This window comes from Thamnophis elegans, chromosome 8 (assembly GCF_009769535.1).
Source record: "Thamnophis elegans isolate rThaEle1 chromosome 8, rThaEle1.pri, whole genome shotgun sequence".
Taxonomy (NCBI): domain Eukaryota; kingdom Metazoa; phylum Chordata; class Lepidosauria; order Squamata; family Colubridae; genus Thamnophis; species Thamnophis elegans.
The window spans coordinates 50,862,069-50,884,286 of NC_045548.1; the positions used below are offsets into that span (position 1 = coordinate 50,862,069).

General features: G+C 37.0%; 1 protein-coding gene across 1 annotated transcript in view; it reads right to left on the minus strand.

The window, feature by feature from the left end:
* Positions 1-9,046: 9,046 nt before the first annotated feature.
* The window catches only part of CNGB3 (cyclic nucleotide gated channel subunit beta 3), an 87,369-nt gene continuing 74,197 nt past the window's right edge, over positions 9,047-22,218 (minus strand). Inside the window, exons 11-18 of the mRNA XM_032222281.1 lie at positions 21,935-22,076; positions 20,654-20,813; positions 20,005-20,102; positions 17,524-17,607; positions 15,131-15,249; positions 12,398-12,544; positions 10,860-11,031; positions 9,047-9,361 (exon numbers count right to left, since the gene is read on the minus strand). Coding sequence (XP_032078172.1) covers positions 9,047-9,361; positions 10,860-11,031; positions 12,398-12,544; positions 15,131-15,249; positions 17,524-17,607; positions 20,005-20,102; positions 20,654-20,813; positions 21,935-22,076 — 1,237 coding nt within the window. The remainder of the gene's footprint in view (positions 9,362-10,859; positions 11,032-12,397; positions 12,545-15,130; positions 15,250-17,523; positions 17,608-20,004; positions 20,103-20,653; positions 20,814-21,934; positions 22,077-22,218) is intronic.

A 22,218-nucleotide genomic window follows, 5' to 3' on the forward strand; every position in this document is an offset into this window, starting at 1 on the left:
TCCCTGCAAAACCTCTTTTATTTACACTATGAATTCCTTTCATTCACAGTCACAGTCTTTCAGGGGAATGTTTATCCACACCTTATCTCGTTTGGAGCGCTGCCAGATAACTAGTTTCCAAACGCAGGACAAGGCAAACTTGGCACAATGTCTCTTAAAGTCACACACAGAAATTGCCAATCTTGAACCAATCAGATGAATGAATTGTTTCCTGCAAAAGCCAACTCCCCATTTGTTCCTCTTTTGTTTCCTATGGGAAGGGCGAATCATCTCCAAGGTGTGGCTTTACTCTTAAGTCGACTCTGCTTTCTTGTCTTCTGGCAGTTCTGTGCATATGCACACTGGGAACAGTCTCCAGCTGTTCTTCTGCCTCACTGCTCTCTAACTCCCTCTCTGCCTCTGACACAGAGCCCTCTGAGCTTTCCTCAACCCTCAGGACTGGCCCATGTTTTTCCCCAACCTCCTCAGTATCTGACTCTGCTGCCAGCTCTGCTGGCGGGCCACAACATAAATCAAGATGGCATCTGACTGTGATACATAGTTGCCAACAGTTTGTGTCCATCTTTGTGTCCACATAAAGGATATAAATAGGATTAGCATTATTTTTCTTGCTTATTTTATCACAAATCAATTTGATTTTTGAGAAATACAACTGCATAAAATAAGAACATTGACATAAAAGCTATATGTGTGTGTGTGCCTGGGGAAGCTCACCTGTTTTATAGCTGTATATATAGAGATCTCTATGTCCTAAGAGAATCTGTATTATTTTAAGTATTATTTAAAAGGTTTCTCTGTGGCTGTGGCTAATTCCAGGATGCCTTATCACTTTCATTCAGTAGTATAAGCAGAAGTACTCCCCACAGCTGATTTAGAGAAGCGAAAGAGTGTAAATTTTCTTTTTCTCATAATTCCCATGTATTAGATTATCTTATTTTGCATGTTCTTTCAGGTCCTCTGGTCTTTGGGGGATTTTTTGCATCAGTGACAGTTTGTGATTGTGTTTTATCTGCTTTCAGCCTTTTTTTTCTATATTCCAACTATATGCTGACCAATAATCAGTATATTTTCTTCCCGTTTGTTCAGTAACAAAGAAGTGCCCATATTAAGTGAAATGAAATTGGACTGAGCTGTCTGAAAAGGATTGTGAACTGTACAGCATAAATTATGTAGGCCCGTCTCAAAAGGCAAAAAAAAATATAGAAAGTGTTAATAGCAAAGAAGCTGATAGGTATGCATTTTTCTGGGAAAGCGAAAATACCAGCCTTCTGTCCTGAAGCTTTGCATTAAGATCATATTAAAAATTGAAAAATCTGCAGCTTATAACATAACTAATTCCATGTTTAAAAGTACGCATATATTTAGAATATCCTCTATTCATCTAATTAAAGGTATTTTTATTAGGAATATTCTGTGATAAGAAAATATTTAGCATGTCTCTTCTAGCATTCTATTGGGAAACGTTTTTTCCTTGTTTCGTGCCTATGTATAGGTGATTATTTATTTAGATCAGGGATTTGTTGCTAGTGGTTCGGTGAAAAAAACTAGATGTCCGGAATGTGTAAAAATGTATTGTGTAATGGTATGCTTTGTGAATATTACTTACTGTATTGTGACCAGTTTGCATCAAAGGTTTATCATGTTGGAGTCCCAAGTATTTCAGGATCAAAAAATTAGAATACAAAAGCTATATTTTGTAAACTCTTGAGATATTTGCTATGAGCTCTTGTAAGAAAAACTGAAATTTTATTTTTGCACTTTGTTACTACCTTATACTGTATTTTCTGACCTAAAAGGGAAATGGCAATATCTCAAACAGGGGCCTCTTCCTGCATGTTTTTCACTCCCTTCAACATATGATCTTAAGTCCATATGCCAAGCTATGCAACTTTTTAAATGGATTTTTTTAAATTGAAAAGAACGGTTGTCTTCTGGACCATTGATATTTTGTGACTGCCTTGCCCACTGTGTCAGCCATTGCTCACAAAATTAAACAAATGCTCACTATTCTGAAAATTACTGTGTTGAACTTTTCCTTTCTTGAAAAATGACAGCATAGGCTACAGCTATGCAAGTAAATCCATAGGAGCATTGCATTTCTTAAAAAAAAATACTACGATTAGAACTGCAACCATAAAATATGAATATAGTATTTGCTTTTTAATACTTTATTTAAGTAATACTTTTTCTTATGTATGTTTTCAGCATACCTTTTCTAGCCAGTTGCTAGCACCACCTTGTGATAGAATTTGATATTGGCATATTTGTACCAATTTTTTTATTTTTATTTTTCCTACTTGATACTTTCATCATAAATTTGTATTTTGCTTTGAAAATACAATATCATATATATGTCTTGCACTATCATATTTTCTGAATAAACCTGTTTTTGTATGTGATGTTGAAGCTGACTTTGAATCTGACGTGGCATATTTTAGTGACCTATAAACCAAATTTGTTATAGTCCAATAGCTCTCTTGTCTTTTAACTTTTTCCTCCAGGAAAATGTGTTTGCTGAACTAGTGGTCCAATTATAGCAGAAGAGAAGAAATGATTTTGCCCATATGTTTTTCAAAACCTAGCTTACATTCTCCAATTTATTCTTTGACCAAAATAATTGTTCATCATATTAATATAAAATGTATAGGCTGCCCATTTTACCTTAAGTTACCAGACTGAGAATAGCTTCCTAGAAGACTTAGTAATAGGAAGAATTAATACTGTGCTGGGAAAAAAATACAATTTAACAGAATAACAGCATTGGAAGGGACCTTGGAGATCTTCTAATCCAACCCCTTGCAGGAAACTCTATACCAATGATGGCAAACCTTTTCAACGTGTGTGCATATGCGTGCATGTGTGCATGCCGGAGCATCAAAAACCCAAAGGCCAGCAGCCTGGGATGCACATGCCTGTTTTTGGGGGCTGTTTTCAGGCTGGTTTTGGGGTCATTTTCAAGCTGGTTTTTGGGCCAAAAACAGCTCGAAAAATGACCTGAAAATTCCCTGAAAAACAATCCAGAAAATGGCCCCAAAACAGCCAAAAATTAAGCCATTTCCATGGCCTTTTTCAGGAAATTTTCAGGCCTTTTTTCAGCTGTTTTTGACCCAGAAAATGGCCAGAAATGGCTTAGAAAACAGCCAAAAAAACAGGCCATTTTCTAGGGAGATTTCAGGCATTTTTTGAGCTGCTTTTGACCCAGCCAGAAAATGGCCTGGAAAATGGCCCAGAAAACAGCCCAAAATATGGCCACATGCACACCGTAAACCAAAAGAGCAACTGGCGATGGTGCGCTTGCCCACAGAGAGGGTTCTGAGTGCCACCTATACCATTTCAGACAAATGGTTTCCCAACATCTTCACAATTGTTGAGTTCATATAGCAACCTAAACTTAAGGTGAGTAATTCACATTGCATCACTTTCAGAATTGGGAAACCCTGTCTTTGTTTTAGTTTCTTTAAGTATTCTGCAAAGAAGACATTTGGTGAAGGGAACTTCTCAATCAAGAGTCATACAGGTATTTTATTGGGAGTAAGAACAAGCCGTGTACAATTGCATTCTTTATTCTTGGCTCAATTCCATCATTGTTTATTCTGCTAGTGGTCCTGGAGCAGCCACCTTTGAGTTAGAGACCTGCAGCAGACCTTTTCATCCTTAGAGGCACTATATAAAGAATGCAAAGTCTCAAGGCTAGGGAAGTCTCCTGCAATCCTCTCCCTAATCTGATAACATTAGAACAATAAAGGGTCATAAAACATCATAATGGCTTTAGAATAGCTCAGTACAGCTGGAGCTGACCTTTTGGCCAGCAGTGCTTTATTAACCAAAATGGAGCATTTCCCTGGAAAGTTATTGTTATGAATGAAACAGTAGAACATGATCGATGGCCACAACAGAGGAAGTCTGGTGAAGAAATCTATTATTATTTCTCATTCACAAGTGATTCCTCTTCGAGGATTATGCAGACATCCAAAGCAATTTTTCTGGCAAGTAGGAAAAGTTCCAATGAAGTGAATATACTGTTGCCTCATATATTGCATTGTTCAGTGACTGCTCCCAGTCAAATATTTTTAAAAGTATAAGCCACACTTCACTTTATCCTTAACACTAGTAATTCCCAATGGGAAAAAAATCAGAAGTATATTTTTAATTATCAAGATTGTAGATACGACTTTAGAAGTCCTGCTATTTCTGTTCTCTTGATAATCCAATAAAAATGGTAAGATTATTCTTGTTTGTCTAATTTTAGTAAAAAGCACCTTAAGTTTGTTCATTTTATGGAGGGCCTCTCCTGTTGGTTTTCAATTTCATATTGGTCGTCACGATGTAGAAAAGATGTTTAATGAAAAGAAGGACTAGGGGAGAGATGATAGCAGTGTTCCAATATCTCAGGGGTTGCCACAAAGAAGAGGGAGTCAAACTATTCTCCAAGACACCTGAGGGTAAAACAAGAAGCAATGGGTGGAAATTAATCAAGGAGAGAAGCAACTTAGAACTGAGGAGAAATTTCCTGACAGTTAGAACAATTAATCAGTGGAACAACTTGCCTCCAGAAGTTGTGAATGCCCCAACACTGGAAGTCTTTAAGAAAATGTTGGATCGCTATCTGTCTGAAACGGTATAGGGTTTCCTGCCTGGGCAGGGGTTTGGACTAGAAGACCTCCAAGGTCCCTTCCAACTCTGCTATTGTATTATTGTATATTGTGAGGTAAGAAACAACCTTCAGAGGAATTATTTGGAAGCAAAGGTCAATTGTTTTACAGAATGTTTAACCGGCCCATGTTTAAAATGAGAGCTGCACTACTCTCGCCACCCCTATTGTTCCACTACCATTCTTCTGCTGAAAAGGCTCCAGAATGGCTTATGCATGGTTAGTAGCATCAATAAAATAGAATGGACTTCAGTCTTCCAGTCCTATAATCTTATGCAACTTTAACCTTTTTTTTGTATGTGCATAGTTCTTATCACTATTTTTTTATAAGAGGAATGTGGAAAACATTCAGAAGTTGAAAAATAGGTTTTGTCTGGAGCTCAAGACAAAACCATTTGAACGACATTATTTTAAGTATTAAGAGTTGTGAATTCTACAGTTGCTTGCCTAATAAATTGTGACCAGGTTCTCTCTTGTTTCCAGTACAGGTAATCCTATATTTAATTTAGTGACAGTTAATAGTTAACCACCGCACTGAAGTGACTTATGATCATTTTTCACACTTTTGGCCATTGCAGCATCACCCATAGTAATGTGATCAAAATTCAGATGCCTGGCAACTGACTCATTTATGATGGTTGCAGTGTCCCAGGGTCATGTGATCACCTTTTGTAACCTTGAGACAAGCAAAGTCAATGGGAAATCCAGATTCAATTAACAACAGTGTTACCAACTTAACAATTGCAGTGATTCACTTAACAACTGTGGGAAACAAGGTCATAAGATGGGGCAAAATTTGCTTAACCTATGTCTCACTTAGCAACAGCAATTTTGGGCTCACTTGTGACCATAAGTCAAGGACTACCTGTACTGTTTTAAGAGTGCTTATTCCTCTTTCAAAAGGGACATGGTGGCTTAGTAGCTAAGACGCTGAGCTTGTCGATCAGAAAGGTAGGCAGTTTGGTGGTTTGAATCCCTAGTGTCGCTTAACGGAGTGAGCTCCCATTATTTGTCCCAGCTTCTGCAAACCTAGCAGTTCGAAAGCATGTAAAAATGCATGTAGAAAAATAGGAACCACCTTTGGTGGGAAGGTAACAGCATTCCGTGTGCCTTTAGCGTTTAGTCATGCCGGCCACATGACCATGGAGACATCTTCGGACAGCACTGGCTCTTCGGCTTTGAAACAGAGATGACACTGCTCCCTAGAGTTGGGAACAACTAGCACATATGTGCAAAGGGGACTTTTACCTTTACCTTTATTCATGTTCCAGTTGGCTGAAGAGGAAGGGAAAAGATAATTGAATATACTGAACATTGTTATATTTTTAATGTACTAAGTTAACTTCTGTGTATGTGTGTGTGCGTTTAAGCCGTATAAGTTTAAAACTATGTCTTGTACAAGTAGAACAAATGTCTTTAGTGAATGCTGAAATTTTGGAAGAGATGTTTCTCTCGAACTATGAGAAGTCATATATACAACTGATCCTTACTTAACAACCCGCAATTGTGGCCAGCAGTTCCCTCACTGTGATGTAGTCATAAAGCAAGATATCACATGACCATGATGGACTTAAAACTTCACTTATACCATGGTCATTAAGTGAGACATTGTTTGCAAATTTATTGCTAGCTTCTCCATTGATTCTGAAGCAAAGATCAACAGATAGCCATTATTACAACGTTCAAATTAACAAAATTCTGAAAAGAAAGCATTTTATTTAATAATACACAGAACAATGTTAATCCAATTATCCAGCACTTTTTAAAGTAAAATAAATTATACAATTATAACAATTGTTTAAATGATAGCATTATGTTTTACCACCTTCTAAGGAATTTACACTTGTACCATTAGAAAGAAAGAATGGTTTTTCTTATTAGTTTCCAGATATCCTTTTCAAATAATTTTTACAGTTTTTGTTGAGTTATAAACCACACATTGATCCTTATTGTTGCTACTTATAAATTACTGACAATGTCCTCCTGGAGTTAGACAAGCCAAAGTACACAATAATGTGGCAGTTTATAATCTAAAATAGTCAAAGCAAAAATCCTTGAATACAAATATCATTTTCCTGTTTCCAGGATAAGGAGGAGCAAAAATTTTATTGATCATGCATAGAAAAATCTAAGTCCTCTTATAATACAATATATTTTCTAAATATTACAAGGAAGCTTTTTTTATTTAAAATTAGCCAGAAAGCTAAATTTTCAAGTCCAAATAGGCTAGTAAACAGTTTGCATCAATTAAACTATTTTGGATACCGTAATTGACTGTGCAAATCTTACATTGTATTTATTATTTATACTACTTGTGAAAAGCACAGAATCTTACTCTGATCCTTGGGAAGTACCTTGTCAATCCCCTGCTTCTGGGCATTGTTTGGCATGTTATATTTCATGTTATATTTGCCACCCTGCAAGCCAGCACACTGTATAATTTTCAAACCTGCAGCAATCACAAGAAGATAGAGCCAAAGAATCTCTCCTTTTTTCCAAGGTTTCTAACTGCATGGATTCACTAGTGGTATGTGTTGTCCTTGGAATTCTAAAAATGTTATTTTTGCTTAGTATTCTATGTAAGTAAGAGATTTGTAGAAACACTAGTACAATTTTAAGCGATATTAACAGTAAACAGTGACCCCTAAGCCCAGTGTTCCTGTATTTGTTGTACTCATAGCTACTGCTTCCGTAAATCTTGGAAAATCTAGATATTAGATTTAAATACTAAATTAAAAATAGATACAGTAAGACACATACTGACATATTATTAGATTGGAACCCTCTATGTCAGTGGTTCTCAATTTTTTCTTTGCCACAGATCCTCTTTAAATACTTTTTGTGGCCACGGACCATGGCTACGGACCAGGGATGGGTTCCTGACAGTTCTAACCTCTTCTATAGAAGAGGTTCCACAAATCTACAGTGCCATGTAGAACCGGTTCCAGCTCCCTCCCCCCTGCCCATCCGCACATCATCAAGATGAAGAGCGAGAGGAGGAATTCTGGGAGTTGAAGTCCACAAGTCTTAAAGCTGTCAAGTTTGAACACCCCTGGGTTTTTTTTCTAAAGGATTAGGAGTGCAAGGGTCTTGTAACTTGACAGCTTTAAGACTTGCGTGCTTCAATGCCAGAGTTTCTGGGCCAACATTTTGATTGCTAAGCAAGAGAGTTGTTAAGTGAGTTTCACCACATTTACAAGTTGGCCATGCCCACCCAGTCACATGGCTGACAAGCCACTCCCACCTGGTCACATGGCCAGCAAGCCACTCCCACAAAGCAGGCCACACCTACAGAAGAGGTTCTAAAAATTTTTGAAACCCACCACTGCTACGGACCACCAAGATCTTCTAATTCAAGATTTAAAGCACTAGATTGCATCATGCCTTTGTGAACACTCTGTGACAACATCGTGGCCTCCCCAGGGGTCTGCTCTATGTTGTCATTTGGAAATGTTTTTAATGTATCAGTGGCATTTATTTCTGAATAAGTCATAGCACACTCTTAAACACAATCCACCTCAACTTATTTTTAGTTGTCCCTTCTAGATAATATATTTGCTTATTATAGCACAATCTAGGCTTTTTGGTCAGATATGAAACTTTTCCCTCTCCTAATAAAGTGGACCCTAGGAAAAAAATTTTTCCTTAAGCTTGCTTCAAGGTCTCAAGTCTTCCAATGAGAAGAATAACATTTCAGGCATGTCATTTGAACACTTGATTTCAAGATCAACCTAACTATCAGATAGAGTCTGTGATTTGGGAAAGAGGATTGGCATTCTCAGCAGCAGCAACAGGATGAATGAGACTTACGTGGCTGTTACTGAGGCGAAGAGAAGAATTTGATGGATGATTCTGGAGGCTCATCATTTACCTAAAACACTATACTTTTATTTTTTAAATCAGTTTTTTTAAAAAAAAACAATGGGTAGATTTGCAGCATACACTTGCAAAGTGCAGTATGCAGCTAACTGGGTCATTGAAAAACAAAGCATGTCACAGAAATCTGGAAACATAGTCAATTGTGTTTCAGGACTGAGTCTGAACAATCCTCAATAAATATAAATTAATATTGGGTTATATTTTAAGCCAGCCAGCCAGCTAGCCTGGACAAGAAAATGAGATGAAAGGACTATAAATTGTTTGATCAGCAATCAGCAGCAGAATGATCACATTTTCTACTTTCAAATTATTCTTGAGGTCTTATAGTTGATATTCGCCTTATAATTTATAATGAATGCAGTACCACTAACTCTCTACTAGCCTTTTTATTTATGTTTGTGGAACAAACAAAAGAAATCTGAGATGGGCTACACTTTTGAACCAGAAAATAAGATAATCTGAGAGCTTCACTGTGCTTGAGATGTCACATACTGAATGTATAGTAACATCCAGTGGTTAAGCTGCCTTTTTGTCTTTGACTTCAACAGTAAGGATCTCTCCTTCCCCTGCTACATTTGAAGGAGTCATGCTGATAACAAGCGACTCTTTATTGATGCCCGACAGCATTGATGGCTGTGGTGAAGGTTTTGTGACTGCCTCTTCTTTAGGAGCACAGGACTCAGCTTTGGTTTCTTGGACTTTAGTCTTGGGATCTTCAGCTGGTTTTTCCCCCTGTGGATTTGGCTTGGCATTTTCTGTCTTCTTTTTTTCTGCCTTTTCTTTTTCTTCCTTCTCTTTCTTTTCCCGTTCTTCCTGGGCTTCCTTTTCTTTCTAAAAAAAAGATTAAATATTGACTTAACTTTTTCTACCATCTTTCCGTGTTTTTTGCTCCTTTTGTCTGCTTATTCTTCCTCCATATTTTCCCTCTAAACATAGACTAAATATATTAGCAATAGCAATAGCAGTTAGACTTATATACCGCTTCATAGGGCTTTCAGCCCTCTCTAAGCGGTTTACAGAGTCAGCATATTGCCCCCACAATCTGGGTCCTCATTTTACCCACTTCAGAAGGATGGAAGGCTGAGTCAACCCTGAGCCGGTGAGATTTGAACCGCTGAACTGCTGAACTAGCAGTCAGCTGAAGTGGCCTGCAGTACTGCACTCTACCCACTGCGCCACCTCGGCTCTTATTAAATAAGAATGCTTAATTGTGTAACCTCACAGCTTTGTCCATAGTGACCAGAGGAACGCAGACTTCCAAGCACAGTTAGTAAACAACCCTTTCTCACTTCAAAGTGGTTTTCTGGTAATAAAGTACAGTAAATGATTGGCTGATTGATATAGCATCTGGACCCCTTCACAAATTCTGCTAACTACTAAGACAAGAAGCTGCTACATAAACTGTCTTAGAATTTCCCAGAAGTGAGTTTGACCATAAACATCTCTAATTATTATTTATTTCTACCAGAATAATTTTTAAATTATTTTTTAAAACCATTTATAACAATTTGAGCATTTCCCAATATCTCTAAATCTTGAGGGAATACCTGATATCTGTCTATTCAAACATTTTTCACTCGTATAACTAAAAGATTGCATGCCTTCTATAGCATCAGTAAGGTATACTATCTAAATATAGTTTTACACTTAAATAAACCTTTTTCAAAAACTTGTTTTGCAGACCACACAATAAGTTTTATATTTAAAGCAAGTTTCAAGTGTTGTGTATGAAAAGTGCTCTTTAACCCCAAAGCAGGGATCAAACTCGATTTCATTGAGGGCCACATCAGGGTTGCATGTGACCTTGGAGGGGCTGGGGGGGGGGATGACCAGCTTGACGTTACTCATGTCAGTGGCACCTATGGTGATCCTAGCACTTTGCTAGTGAAAATGGGCACCCAAGGTCTGTTTTGACTGCAATGACCTCCTGCAACCCTCTGCCAGCAAAAAGGAAGCTGGGGAGTACCGCCCATGTCTCTTGTGAGCTCCATTTTCAGTTGCAATGGCCTCCTGCAACCTCTGTCAGTAAAAATGGAGCTCGGGGGGGGGGGGGCACAGGAAGCCCTCCCAAGCTCCATTTTTGCTGGCAGAGGCACTGTGGGCCGGTCTTTCACTTTTCCAGGGTGGCCCCATGGGCCAGATCTAACCACCCCATGGGCCGGATTCAGTCCCCGGCCCTTATGTTTGCCACCTCTGCCATAAAGATAGTTGCAAAATTAATTTCTGAAATCATTTTTACTAATTGCTAATGTCCTGAATTTTAGGTATTTCTTTAATTTGATCCATTTTCTGTCTTTCTTGTTTTATACTGGCTATGAAAGATACATACCAGGGCCTCGTTCTCTTTCTTCACCCTGCTAATTGCGGCTAAAATGCCTCCTTTCCCACCAGTTAATGCTTTGAGCATCATAGGTGCTTCCGCTTTAGCCATAAGGAGAGCTAGACCCTTTACAGATGGTGCTGGTGGTCCAGTAGGTTTTCCTGCTTTCTTCAAAAGTGCTCTAAATTGTAGAAAAAGAAGAGGGTGGGGAAAAATCATCAAATATAGCATCAAATGCTTCTTAATGATTATTCTAATCTCCGTTAAGTCTTCCAATCCTATTTTCCTAATTAGTCAATGAAATACAGCAACTTCTGCTGGACACTTGGGACTCACTTATGCCCTATCTTTGTTTCCATTATTTTTAACATTACATTTTTTTATTTTATCTCTTCCTTGTTTCCAAGTCAAGAGTACCATATATGGTTGTCTTCTTCTTTTTCCATTGTCAGTTGTTATCATGACAGTTCATTGCCCAGTTAGCTGGATGGTTTAGACTGGATTGGGCATGTTTGCCTACTTATCAACTCCTTCCTAAGGACCAAGGATAGAGAGGTATTTCTTTTTCATGGTGTCAAAGTTATCATCACAGGATGTCAAGCTATTCCAGATGAAGCTGCCTTTTGCAATTGATCAATGGAGATTTTGTCAATGCCGATCGTATTCAAGTGGTGTTCCAGACATTTTGGAATTGTAGTCAAGAGTACCTATTACTATTGGTATTATCTTTGCTTTCTTGTCCCATTGTCATTCTATTTTTATTTGTGGGTCTTTATGTTTTATTATCTTTTCCAGTTCTTTCTTTTCTACTTTGCTGTTGCCAGGTACTACTATATTCATTATCCAGACTTTTTTTGGTCTTTATTTTTGACAATTGTTAAGTGTGGGATATTATATGCCAGGTGCTTCTTTGTTTGAATTCTAAAGTCCCAGAGCTTTTTATCATCTTCATTTTCTTTCTCTGTTTTGTGGTTCCACCCAGTTCTTGGTTATAGGCAAACAGGATTTCTTGTAGATCTTCCAATGCACAATTGTTTTTATTATTCTTATTATTTAAATGAACAATTCTGCTTTGCCTGTGCATGGGTAATTTCCATCTCAGTTGACCAAAAAACCCCACACATTCTGTACCCAATTGTAATATTACTCAGAATATAATGCTACTTTGCAGTAAGAATCTCTAAGTAGCCCCATGTAGTGTTCACATAAAACAGTAACTTTTAAACCTTTTGTTTAGAATGATGTTTTTTTTTAACTTGGCAACATTAAGATATACAGACTTCTCAGAATTTCCCAGTCAGCATTTTGGCTGTGGAATTTTGGGAGTTGAAGTCTACACATCTTTATTAACTTTGAAGAACTTGGTTTAGACCTATAGTTTTTAGCATATTAATCTTGAATTGTTTCTCTTCCAGCACTAATCATGCTTCTCCTTTAAAATACTGCAACTATAATACTAACATTATGGCTAAGATATACCATAGTAATGTATCAAAACACTTATCACAGCAACAATTTTTCTATTCATAGACATAAAAAACACATACTTTCCCTTCTTTCTCAAGTGCCTTTCAGATTCAGGATAGTGCACAAGGATTTCATTCAGTGTCTTCTTATCAAGAATAAAAAGATTGGCAAATCCATAAGCAATCACATTTGCAGTTCGCCGATTTCCTCCACTGGCTGCTAATAGGCTGAAAGACAAAAGAAACAGGCATACCTCTGTTTATAGTTAGCCATCCTGTAAACAACTTTTCCTATACTTTGAATATTTATCTTTATCAGTATTTGACTGGGGGGGGGGGAAACTTATGCCTGTTATGAATTTTATTTATTTATTTAATTTATTTATTATTATATGCACTCTTTCTATTAGTTTTATTTATTTTTGTATTTTTTTTGAGTTTGCAGTTTATTGTTTTGAATAAAATAAAAATAAAAAATTGTGACACAAATGCTATATCCTCCAATGGGATCTTCTCTGTTCCAATTCTCTCTGATGTTCTTCACATGAGCAACTCACCAGGGTTTAACTTGAGCTATTTCTAGCTTTGAATTTAGCATTGAATGGCAACAGTGGTGAGATTCAGCCAGTTTGCACCACTTCGGCAGAACCAGTTGTTAACTTTCTGAGCAGTTTGGTGAACTGGTTGTTGGAAGAAATCATTAAGGCAGAGAACCGGTTGTTAAATTATTTGAATCCCACCACTGAATGGTGGGAAGCAGAAGGCTAGCATTCTTTGGAGCAGACAATCTTTTTGGGAGGTGAACTACCACTTTCAGCCGCAACCAATAGTTGGTAGGAAACTACTTTCTGTCTGTTTTGTTTGAATGAAATGAAATTAATACATTATAAATTATCCATCATTCAAGCAAAGCACCATATGAGACATGCATAGTAAGAGGGAAAAGGTAATTGCATTCAGAGAAGCCAAGAGTTACTAATGTCCCCTTTCCTTAATCTATGAGTTATTCATATAAATCAGGACTATTCAGAGTTCACTTTTGCTAGTACAATATTAGAGTGAACAAAATCATTTTTTGAAAGTATTAGATCAAGCTTGAATTATTTGTGATCATAAATCTAAACTAATCCCGGTAGTTTTTTTTATTCTTGCATGTGAAAACACTTTACATGAAAGACAATTTATGTTTAGCCTATTGGGAAGGCATCACAATCTGGTCTCATTAAGATAAGACATTTGAAAGAAGGTAAAAGGGATAAGATAATTGGAATTAAAGTATATCATTGTGAATAAAAACCTATTACTGGTCTCTAATTACTTTCTTGGTATATTGTTCTAATTTATATGCCACTTTCATTTTTTTTATTGAAAAATAAAATAAAACAAGTCCAAACTAGCTTTATCCACCTTAATGCTGTCAGATACACTGGAATTCTCAATAAGATAGCCTGGGAATTTTTGGCTGGGAATTATTTCAACAGAATTGGAAGCACTATCTTTAACTTAAAATTTATAGGAAGGGCCCTAGCCAGTGATAGATAATATGCTCTGAGGGAGATGGGTAGTTTAAAAATATGAAAAATATATACATGCTTGGAATCTGTTACCTGCGTGCTAACTCTCAAGAAGAAAAAGATTTCTGCACAAGAATTGGGGAGCCACCGCCAAACAAAATGCTATTGAACCCCTCTATTATTATGACAGATGCAATAGCCATTGAAAAGGATTTTTATGGTTTTGTATGCCACCCAGAGATTAGGTAGCTCTGCTAAATTTAAATAAATAAAATAAATAAATAAAACTAAATAGATAAGAAAAATCATATTATATTATGTTCCAGCTGTTCTGTATAAAGCTAGAACTAGTGCAAACAAGTCAGAGTCCATGCAAATGTATATATTCATATATATTCCTATATATATATTTGTATATATTCCTATACAAAATAAAAAGGGATATGTTTACTGAAGTTATATATTGATGAAATGTTACTTCAAATATGACTCGGGACATTCTTTTATAGTCTTTTACACACTATAAACGTACAGGGACAATTTACAGCCTGATCTGATTTCTACTGGTCTAGTAATATTAGAAAACCTTTTCTGACTCATTCATAATGCTGAGAGTTATTAGAAAAAAAAAACTTAGAGCTTCACCATAACATTAAGTGCCAAATGGGGTGTGTGTGTGTGTGTGTGTGTGTGTGTGTGTGTGTAATTTGATTAGAATGAGATGAAATGTTCAGGGAAGTAAAAACATGTGCAAGGATTAAGTTAATTCACTTTCACATTTTGCATACTATTCCTTTATAATTCTCGTTCTTAAAGTTATGATAACTTTTGAGGTTAATAAGGATAGTGAGATGATTACAAGGGGATGAAGTGTGCTGTATTTCACAGAATTAGTGCATAGGTTTTCAGATGTCATCATCTTCTCAACATATCAGTTGCTTCTCAGAACATTTCTGCAGTGTTCCGAGTAATATTTGGCTGGTTAGCTTGACAGAGGCAAGGACCTTTAGTTTCTCCAATAACTCCACCCCTTATGCTATTGAACACACAGAACAAATTAGCTAGGTCAAAATGGAAAAAGATGGTGGAAGATGTGGCTTACAGATTAAAGACAGGAGGAATTCAGTCAAGAACTTTACATCTTGGTTCCCATCAGACAATATGGAGAAACTCTCATGTGCACTGATCTGTGATGGAAGAAACATTTCCTCTCTGGAAATGATATTCATATAATAATTTATTAAAATAGCTATTTGTTTAGCTCTCTGAAAAAAATCACAAGATGAACAAAGAAGAATACCTGATTTCTCCAAACACAGCTCCAGCTTTCAAGGTGACTAGGACTTTAGTGCCATCAGGACCTCCAAGTACTTGAACTCCACCATGTTTAATGATATACATTTCTCTACCAATTTCTCCCTAAATGCACATGACGGGGCAAAAAACATATCAGGAATCATATCCAATTATGTTGGATGCTATCTGAAGAAGAATCAGAGTTAAACATAAAATCCCATTTTCAACTGGTGAACTTCCCACAAACTGAATTCCTTCTCTCCACAGCAATGTTTTTCAAACTTGGGAACTTTAAGATGTGAGGGATTCAACTTCTAGAATCATGCTGGCTGCGGAATTCTGGGAGTTGAAGTCCACATGTCCTAAAGTTCCCAAAGTTGAGAAACAGTGTTCCACAGAATTGGCTACTGAAACAACTTTCTTCTATGTAGTAAGACAATTCATCTTTTTCCAAAGTTTATATGTATTATTATTCATTATAATTTTAGATGAGGACTGAGAGTGTTCTGGACTTCTAAATTGGATTACCTATGGTAAACTATAGAGTACAATACCACCTTAATTTTCTTGGACAGCTAAGCAGCTTTCAGTATCTTTGACCAATTTAGAACTGTTGAACCTAGAAGACATTGTACTGCAATGAACCTAAACTTTTTTCTATAAGAAGTAGATACTTCTACTTCTAATAGGTACCTGGTTTAGTTAGTATTACTTTGTAATCAATTTTGAGCATGCTTTTAGTGAATTGGTCTTTATTTTTCTTCTTCTGCTAACCTGTGTTATAAATTTAATGTTATAACTTGCTTTCCTGAAGACTCATGTATGAGATTTTTTTAAAATGTTAATTCAATTATAGTGGGAAATGAAGAATTGTTTACATATGCAGTAATTATTAGGGCTATTATGTCTGGATTGCAAAAACATGGATAGCTGTTAGAGATGGAAAACTCACTCTTTACTGGTATCTAATATGGACTTTTGCAGATCAGTTAGGAGATCAGTTCAAAACAAAGCTAATGCTTACACTGTAGAAAGAGATGTGAAGCTGAGTAGGAGGTACATTTCATTCTTTTCAGCACTAGCTTTTTATGCCATATGGGAAAATTGATGGCTCTGAAGCTTAAGATTTGTATCTTGGCTTCAAGTCTAAACATGCATTGTCTAAAGAAATTCTCTGTCGTAAGAAATGTGAATTAATTTGATATCCCCCTTTTTTGCAATTTCTTGTTAACTAGGAAGATTAACCTTCATGGAGTTTATTCTAATAGAGTGAATCAACTTTTTCCTATAGATGGAAGTCTGCAGTAAATATCTATTTAAATTCACCTTCTTTCAGTCTTCAAAGCAAGAACAGGAATAACAAAGCAGACAAATGAAACAATGCACACTCAAAAGTAAATCAGCATTTTAAGTATTTTCCTAATGATCATTTGCATAATTTCAAAGGGGAAATCAAGAATAATCAACCAACCAAAGCATCTGCTGTTTCTTGCATATTTACCAGCTCATTTGTGAGTTGATTAGCATTCAAATGAAGCCAATTATACCTGGACAAATAGAACTGAAAATTCTAAGCTTGTGTGATATATATATATTCCAATCAAAGTAATTGAGTGCGCTATAAAAGAAAAATAGCATACAACTGGGACATATCTATCATATATATAGTTAGGATGGTCCAGTGACTTGAACATTCCTTTAGTGCCCAATGGATTTATATGTTTAACATATGTATTATGCTCTGTAAATAGCAGCTATGGAATACCTGTGAATTGGGACTCTACCACGTTGGCTTAGAAATTATAAAAAAAATTTCTAATATGCTAGCATCCCAATAAAAATTATCTTCCCAAAGTTGCTATTTGCTCTTGGAAATATGCTTCCATTGGCATCAATTGAAGCTTCTTCTTTGTGCCAAGCAGGTGAACAGTATTTTTTCATGGAACCAGAGCCAGAGTTGGGAAACTACTGACCTTGAGCTACTGAACACATGAATATCAATGCTGATTATTCTTGGCAGAACACAGCATATCTGTATCTCAATATATTTTTTTTCAGATGGCAAGTGACAAAGTTTTATAACTCAGCCTCATCTGTCCTCCTGGGTATTATGGAGTATTTTTGTGCAAATTGTGGCTTCAATATTTCACTTCTAATGACATGTACCAATATATAATTCATATTTAAATACTAAACATTCATATTCTTTTTAAAATTATCCTATATTTTCTGGACGAAGTAAGAAATCTGAGAACATGTGTGATGATCATGCTCTGTATTATATACAGTATATATGGGATGTAATTTTAATATTAATTTTATTCAACATTCATTTTTGATCTACAGCAGAACTCCTTATTAGTTTTTTATTTTTTAAAAACAAATAGATTGCATCACCTTTTTGCACACATAGTCACCAGGTAAATACACAATGGATTTCAATCTCAGCAACATGTCGCATATCATTTGGGATTCACATTCCTGTTTAAAAGGAAAGACAAACCTCTTTCAGGAATATATTTAAGTGAAATCTTATCAGCAAAATTAAACAGTGGGCAGCTTCTGGTGGGGAATTTTGGTGAGCTAATGTTTCTGAAGGAGCAGAGAGGCATCATAACTGAGAACACCTGTTGGAAGATGGATTCTGATTGGAATAATCTCCCTAGATCAAACAGAGATTGTGAGATCTCCATGTGCATTCTGGACAGCTGTTCCTCATGGATAAACGGCAGAAACAGAAAGTTTTTGCAGTCAGATAGGGAGCTGAGCTGCTGGCAGTGCTGGAATCCGATCCATGCTCACAGTTTTAAAAAATATTTAAAGGAGAATTGAAGGAGATGGAAATGGAGTGCTCAGAAGAAACTACACAAAAAAATTACAAAAGATGCAACAGGAACTGGAAAAAAAAATGATAATGAAATTGATACCACCTGAGTATTGATCTTTTCAAATTTTTGGCCTAATTATGTATTACAAAAGTTTAACATGAAATATAAATGGAACAAAAGCTCTTCAAAAGAGGAGAAATATAATTGAAAATCTTAAAATGAGATAATTTTCTCACAAATGACTAATATCAAGGGGGAAAAGATGCAAAATATTTGGCCTATAAAACTTTGGCTCTCATTTTTTGTGTGTAGAAAAATTTAAGTTTTTTTCAATGTGATTATTTATGTGGTAATTACTTTATGAGAACCACAGCCAAGCAAGGTAAAGGTAAAACATTGACAACAATTTTACTCTTGTGGTTGTTTTTTGTGAGAATCAAGCTAAATAATGGAGAACAGCTAGGACACATAGAAGCATTGTTGTCCAGTAATTCCAGGTCTTTGCCGCTATTAGATCAAGCTCAGTTACTACTTCCATGTATCTTATGTCTTTCCTATCTTAATCTAAGCCAACATAAAGAAACAGATGTCCATTTTATCTAACTGTTGGAAGCAAAGATTGGAATAGGAAGAGTTCAAGGAATAACTGTTTGCTATGTGGTATGAGTTAGTTCCTTTACTGTAATGGCCTCCAACATTTTGGGCACCAGGGACCAGTTTCATGGAGAGAGATTTTTCAGTAGACTGGAGGGCGCATGGTTTTGTGTGCTGCCTGCATCCGGTGGATGGGACTTCGCTTGTTTGTGCAGCCCAGTTTCTGACATGTCATGGACCAGTGCCGTTCCATGGACTGGGGGTTGGGGACACCTGCTTTACTGAACCTTCTGGATGGATCAGCATCTTACATGATCCTAGTACCATCAGGGTGATGACTCCAATAGCTGCAATATCTCACTTTGATGATCAAATCAATCCAGATAAGACCGAGTGGCTGCTGTGCTTCCCTCCCACTAATTGGCCAAGTGTTCCATCTCTCAGGCTGGGGGGTCAAATAGTACGCCCCTCAGACAGGGTCTGCAACTTGGGAGTCCTCCTGGACCCACAGCTGACTTTTGAACATCATTTGTCAGCTGTGACCAGGGGGGCATTTGCCCAGGTTCGCCTGGTGCACCAGTTGCGTCCCTACCTGAACCAGGAGGCTCTCACAACAGTCACTCGTGCCCTTGTGACCTCTAGGCTGGAGTACTGCAATGTGCTCTACATGGGGCTGCCCTTGAGGAGCATTCGGCGACTTCAGCTTGTCCAGAATGCAGCCGCGCGAGTGATCGTGGGTGCGCCTCGATTCACCCACGTAACACCTATCCTCCGCAAGCTGCACTGGCTGCCTGTTGATCTCCGGGTGCGCTTCAAGGTGCTAGTTGTCACCTACAAAGCCCTTCATGGTATTGGATCTGGGTACTTGAGAGACCGCCTACTGCCAATTACCTCCACTAGACCAATAAGATCCCATAGACTAGGCCTCCTCCGAATTCCATCAACCGGCCAATGTCGACTGGAGGAGGGCCTTCTCGGTGGCTGCTCTGACCCTCTGGAACGAACTCCCCGTGGAGATTCGTACCCTCACCACCCTCCAGGCCTTCTGCATAGCCCTTAAAAGCTGGCTGTTCCGACAGGCCTGGGGCTAAAGACTTGCAACCCCACTCGAATGGTATGACTGTTGTGTTTTTTAATGGTGTATGGTTTTTCATGTTTGTAACTTGTCTGCTTTTCCCCTCCCTTGAATTGTGAGCCGCCCTGAGTCCCCTCAGGGAAAAGGGCGGCATACAAATAAAGTAAAATAAAAAAAAATCAATCAAATGTATTTGTAGAATCTCTATGGATTGTTCTTATTAAGCCACTGGTAAGAACTTGATGATCCTCACCAAGCCCATAGTAATTGCTGTAATTTGATTATATCTGTTGTAGTACAAACTGAACATGCTTGTTATAATTGTTTGCTATACATTTTTTTGCTAATGTTAATTGTTGCACTACACAAAGTTCTACTGACTTTGAACAAATCGACTTTCCGGACAATAGCAAAATTGACATCAGTTGCAATGTCTAGCTGCATTTTTCCAGGCATCTGCTCCAGTAATTCTGATTCATCTGCAAGACAAAATGATAAAAGGTGGTTTATTCTATTGGTGTATACTGAAAAATGACCCCCCCCCCAAGTGATTTGAATGTAGGTTTCAGAAATCCATCATGGCAGGTTGTGTCCAAAATGTCTGTCTGCCTATGCAGAGTTTATTTGGCCCTTTTATACAATTTCATCAAGCGGAACAGAGCACAGACAGCAACAGTATTGTTTTTGGTTTACTCCCTCTTTTTTTCCTTGTGAATCCAGAAGGCCATCCCAGCCAAGGTTGAATCTCACATAACTCCCTGATACGGCCTGTCTCTGCTCGGTGAGATCATAGGTTAAAAGAAAACGGCTACTGAGACCATGGCAGTTTGCTGCGCAGGTCTCTACGTAACCTTACCTCTCATTCCTACATAGAATAATGGCGACTCATCATATCATCTGAACTCGGTTGTTTAAGTGATATTATTCAGTGAATGTTAGCGCCAACTTTCTAATCCTTTTCAATCAAACCAAATGAAACTGGTATTCCTAAAACAGCGGACTCAGGAAAAGGAAACATTTTGAATTTTACCTAGCATTCCTTGTGAATCCCACGTATACTCATACCATGTTCGAACACGATTCTGAACAAGCCATGGAATTGTATAAGTATTCATGTAAGCAACTGTGTCATCCATACAGGCACGATAATAGTTTTCCCCTGCTGTTGCTGCTCCAATAATATCACGCATCTGCAAATATCAGCCATTATCATTACATGTTATATTATAATAGGATCTTGCTAACTTAAAATTTTAGTTGCAATACAAATTGGTGTCTTTGTAGTTTGTACTGGCTTTTCTAAGTTTCCATATTATTTTATCTTAGAATATATTTTAACAGTTTATTAATTCACTAATTGAAAAGAAGGTCATTTAATAAATGGAACAGAGAGATCTGTGATATAGTAGATTATTTTCTATTTTAATTTAGGATTTTCTATTTTGGCAGTATTTATTTCCACCACTTTTCCCTTTTCTTTTTGGATTTTAACTTGAAATCTGCATGTGAAGCATATGCACTGCAAGTAAGAGCTCTTTTTCATAACCAAACTAAAATGTTGTTCACCACCCTTTGAACTAGCAGAAAATTATACTGGCCTAAAATTCTTTATCTCTTATGATAATAATGAATAACCCATATTCTTTAAAATCCTTATCCTGCCCCAGGCATGGTATCATCCAATTGTGCTGTTCTTATTTATTGTCCACAAGACATCATTCAAGAAAGGCAAGGATCTTAGGAAGAAACTTAAAGTATTTCAACTGCTTTTAGAAGAGACAAGAAGCAGTACCACACAACCTTTGTAAAGATATTGAAGATGGAAACAAATCTGGGAAAACAAAGATCTTGGGACTGACGATGATATTCAAATCTCAATTAGGTATGCTAAGGGATGTCAATAAGTATTTCAAAGAAGATCAATGAGAATGGAAGGAATGTTGTATAGTAGAGAAAACAAAGTCCTAGAAAACTTGGAGGATAATCTATATCAGGCGTGTCAAACTCATGTTGTCACAGTGGCAACATGTGATGTATTGGGACTTTTTCCCCCTTCACTAAGCTGAGCATGGCATGACCAGTGCATGACACATCTGGCCTGTGGGCTGGGAGTTTGACAGCCCTGGTATACACATACAAGAAATCCTAACACTAGAACAGAATAACAATGTTGGAGGGGATCTTGGAGGTCCTACCACTAGAAGATGTTCAGTCTACACTGTGATCATTACCAAGTTGGTAGGCTACAGGAATTGATGGAATATCTATAATAATATGGCAAATACAGTAACACAGTAATATTTTTGTTTACCTGGCCAATCAAACTGGAGAATACAAAGACACCTGAGAAAAAATTCGTAAGTTGAAAGCATATTTCAAACAAAGTGACTGGTTCTGGTAGTCCACCAATAGTAATCAAAGTGCGAACAGCCCAGTAGTAACATCTTAGATACCTGTAGATATAAAACAATTACTGATATCATTATTTTTCTACAATGGTTGTACTGAATATTAACATTCAGAGTAAGGAATAATGCTTTTTTCCAAAGCAGTTAATCATGGGAATAATAATAATAATAATTAGGTAATGAAGCA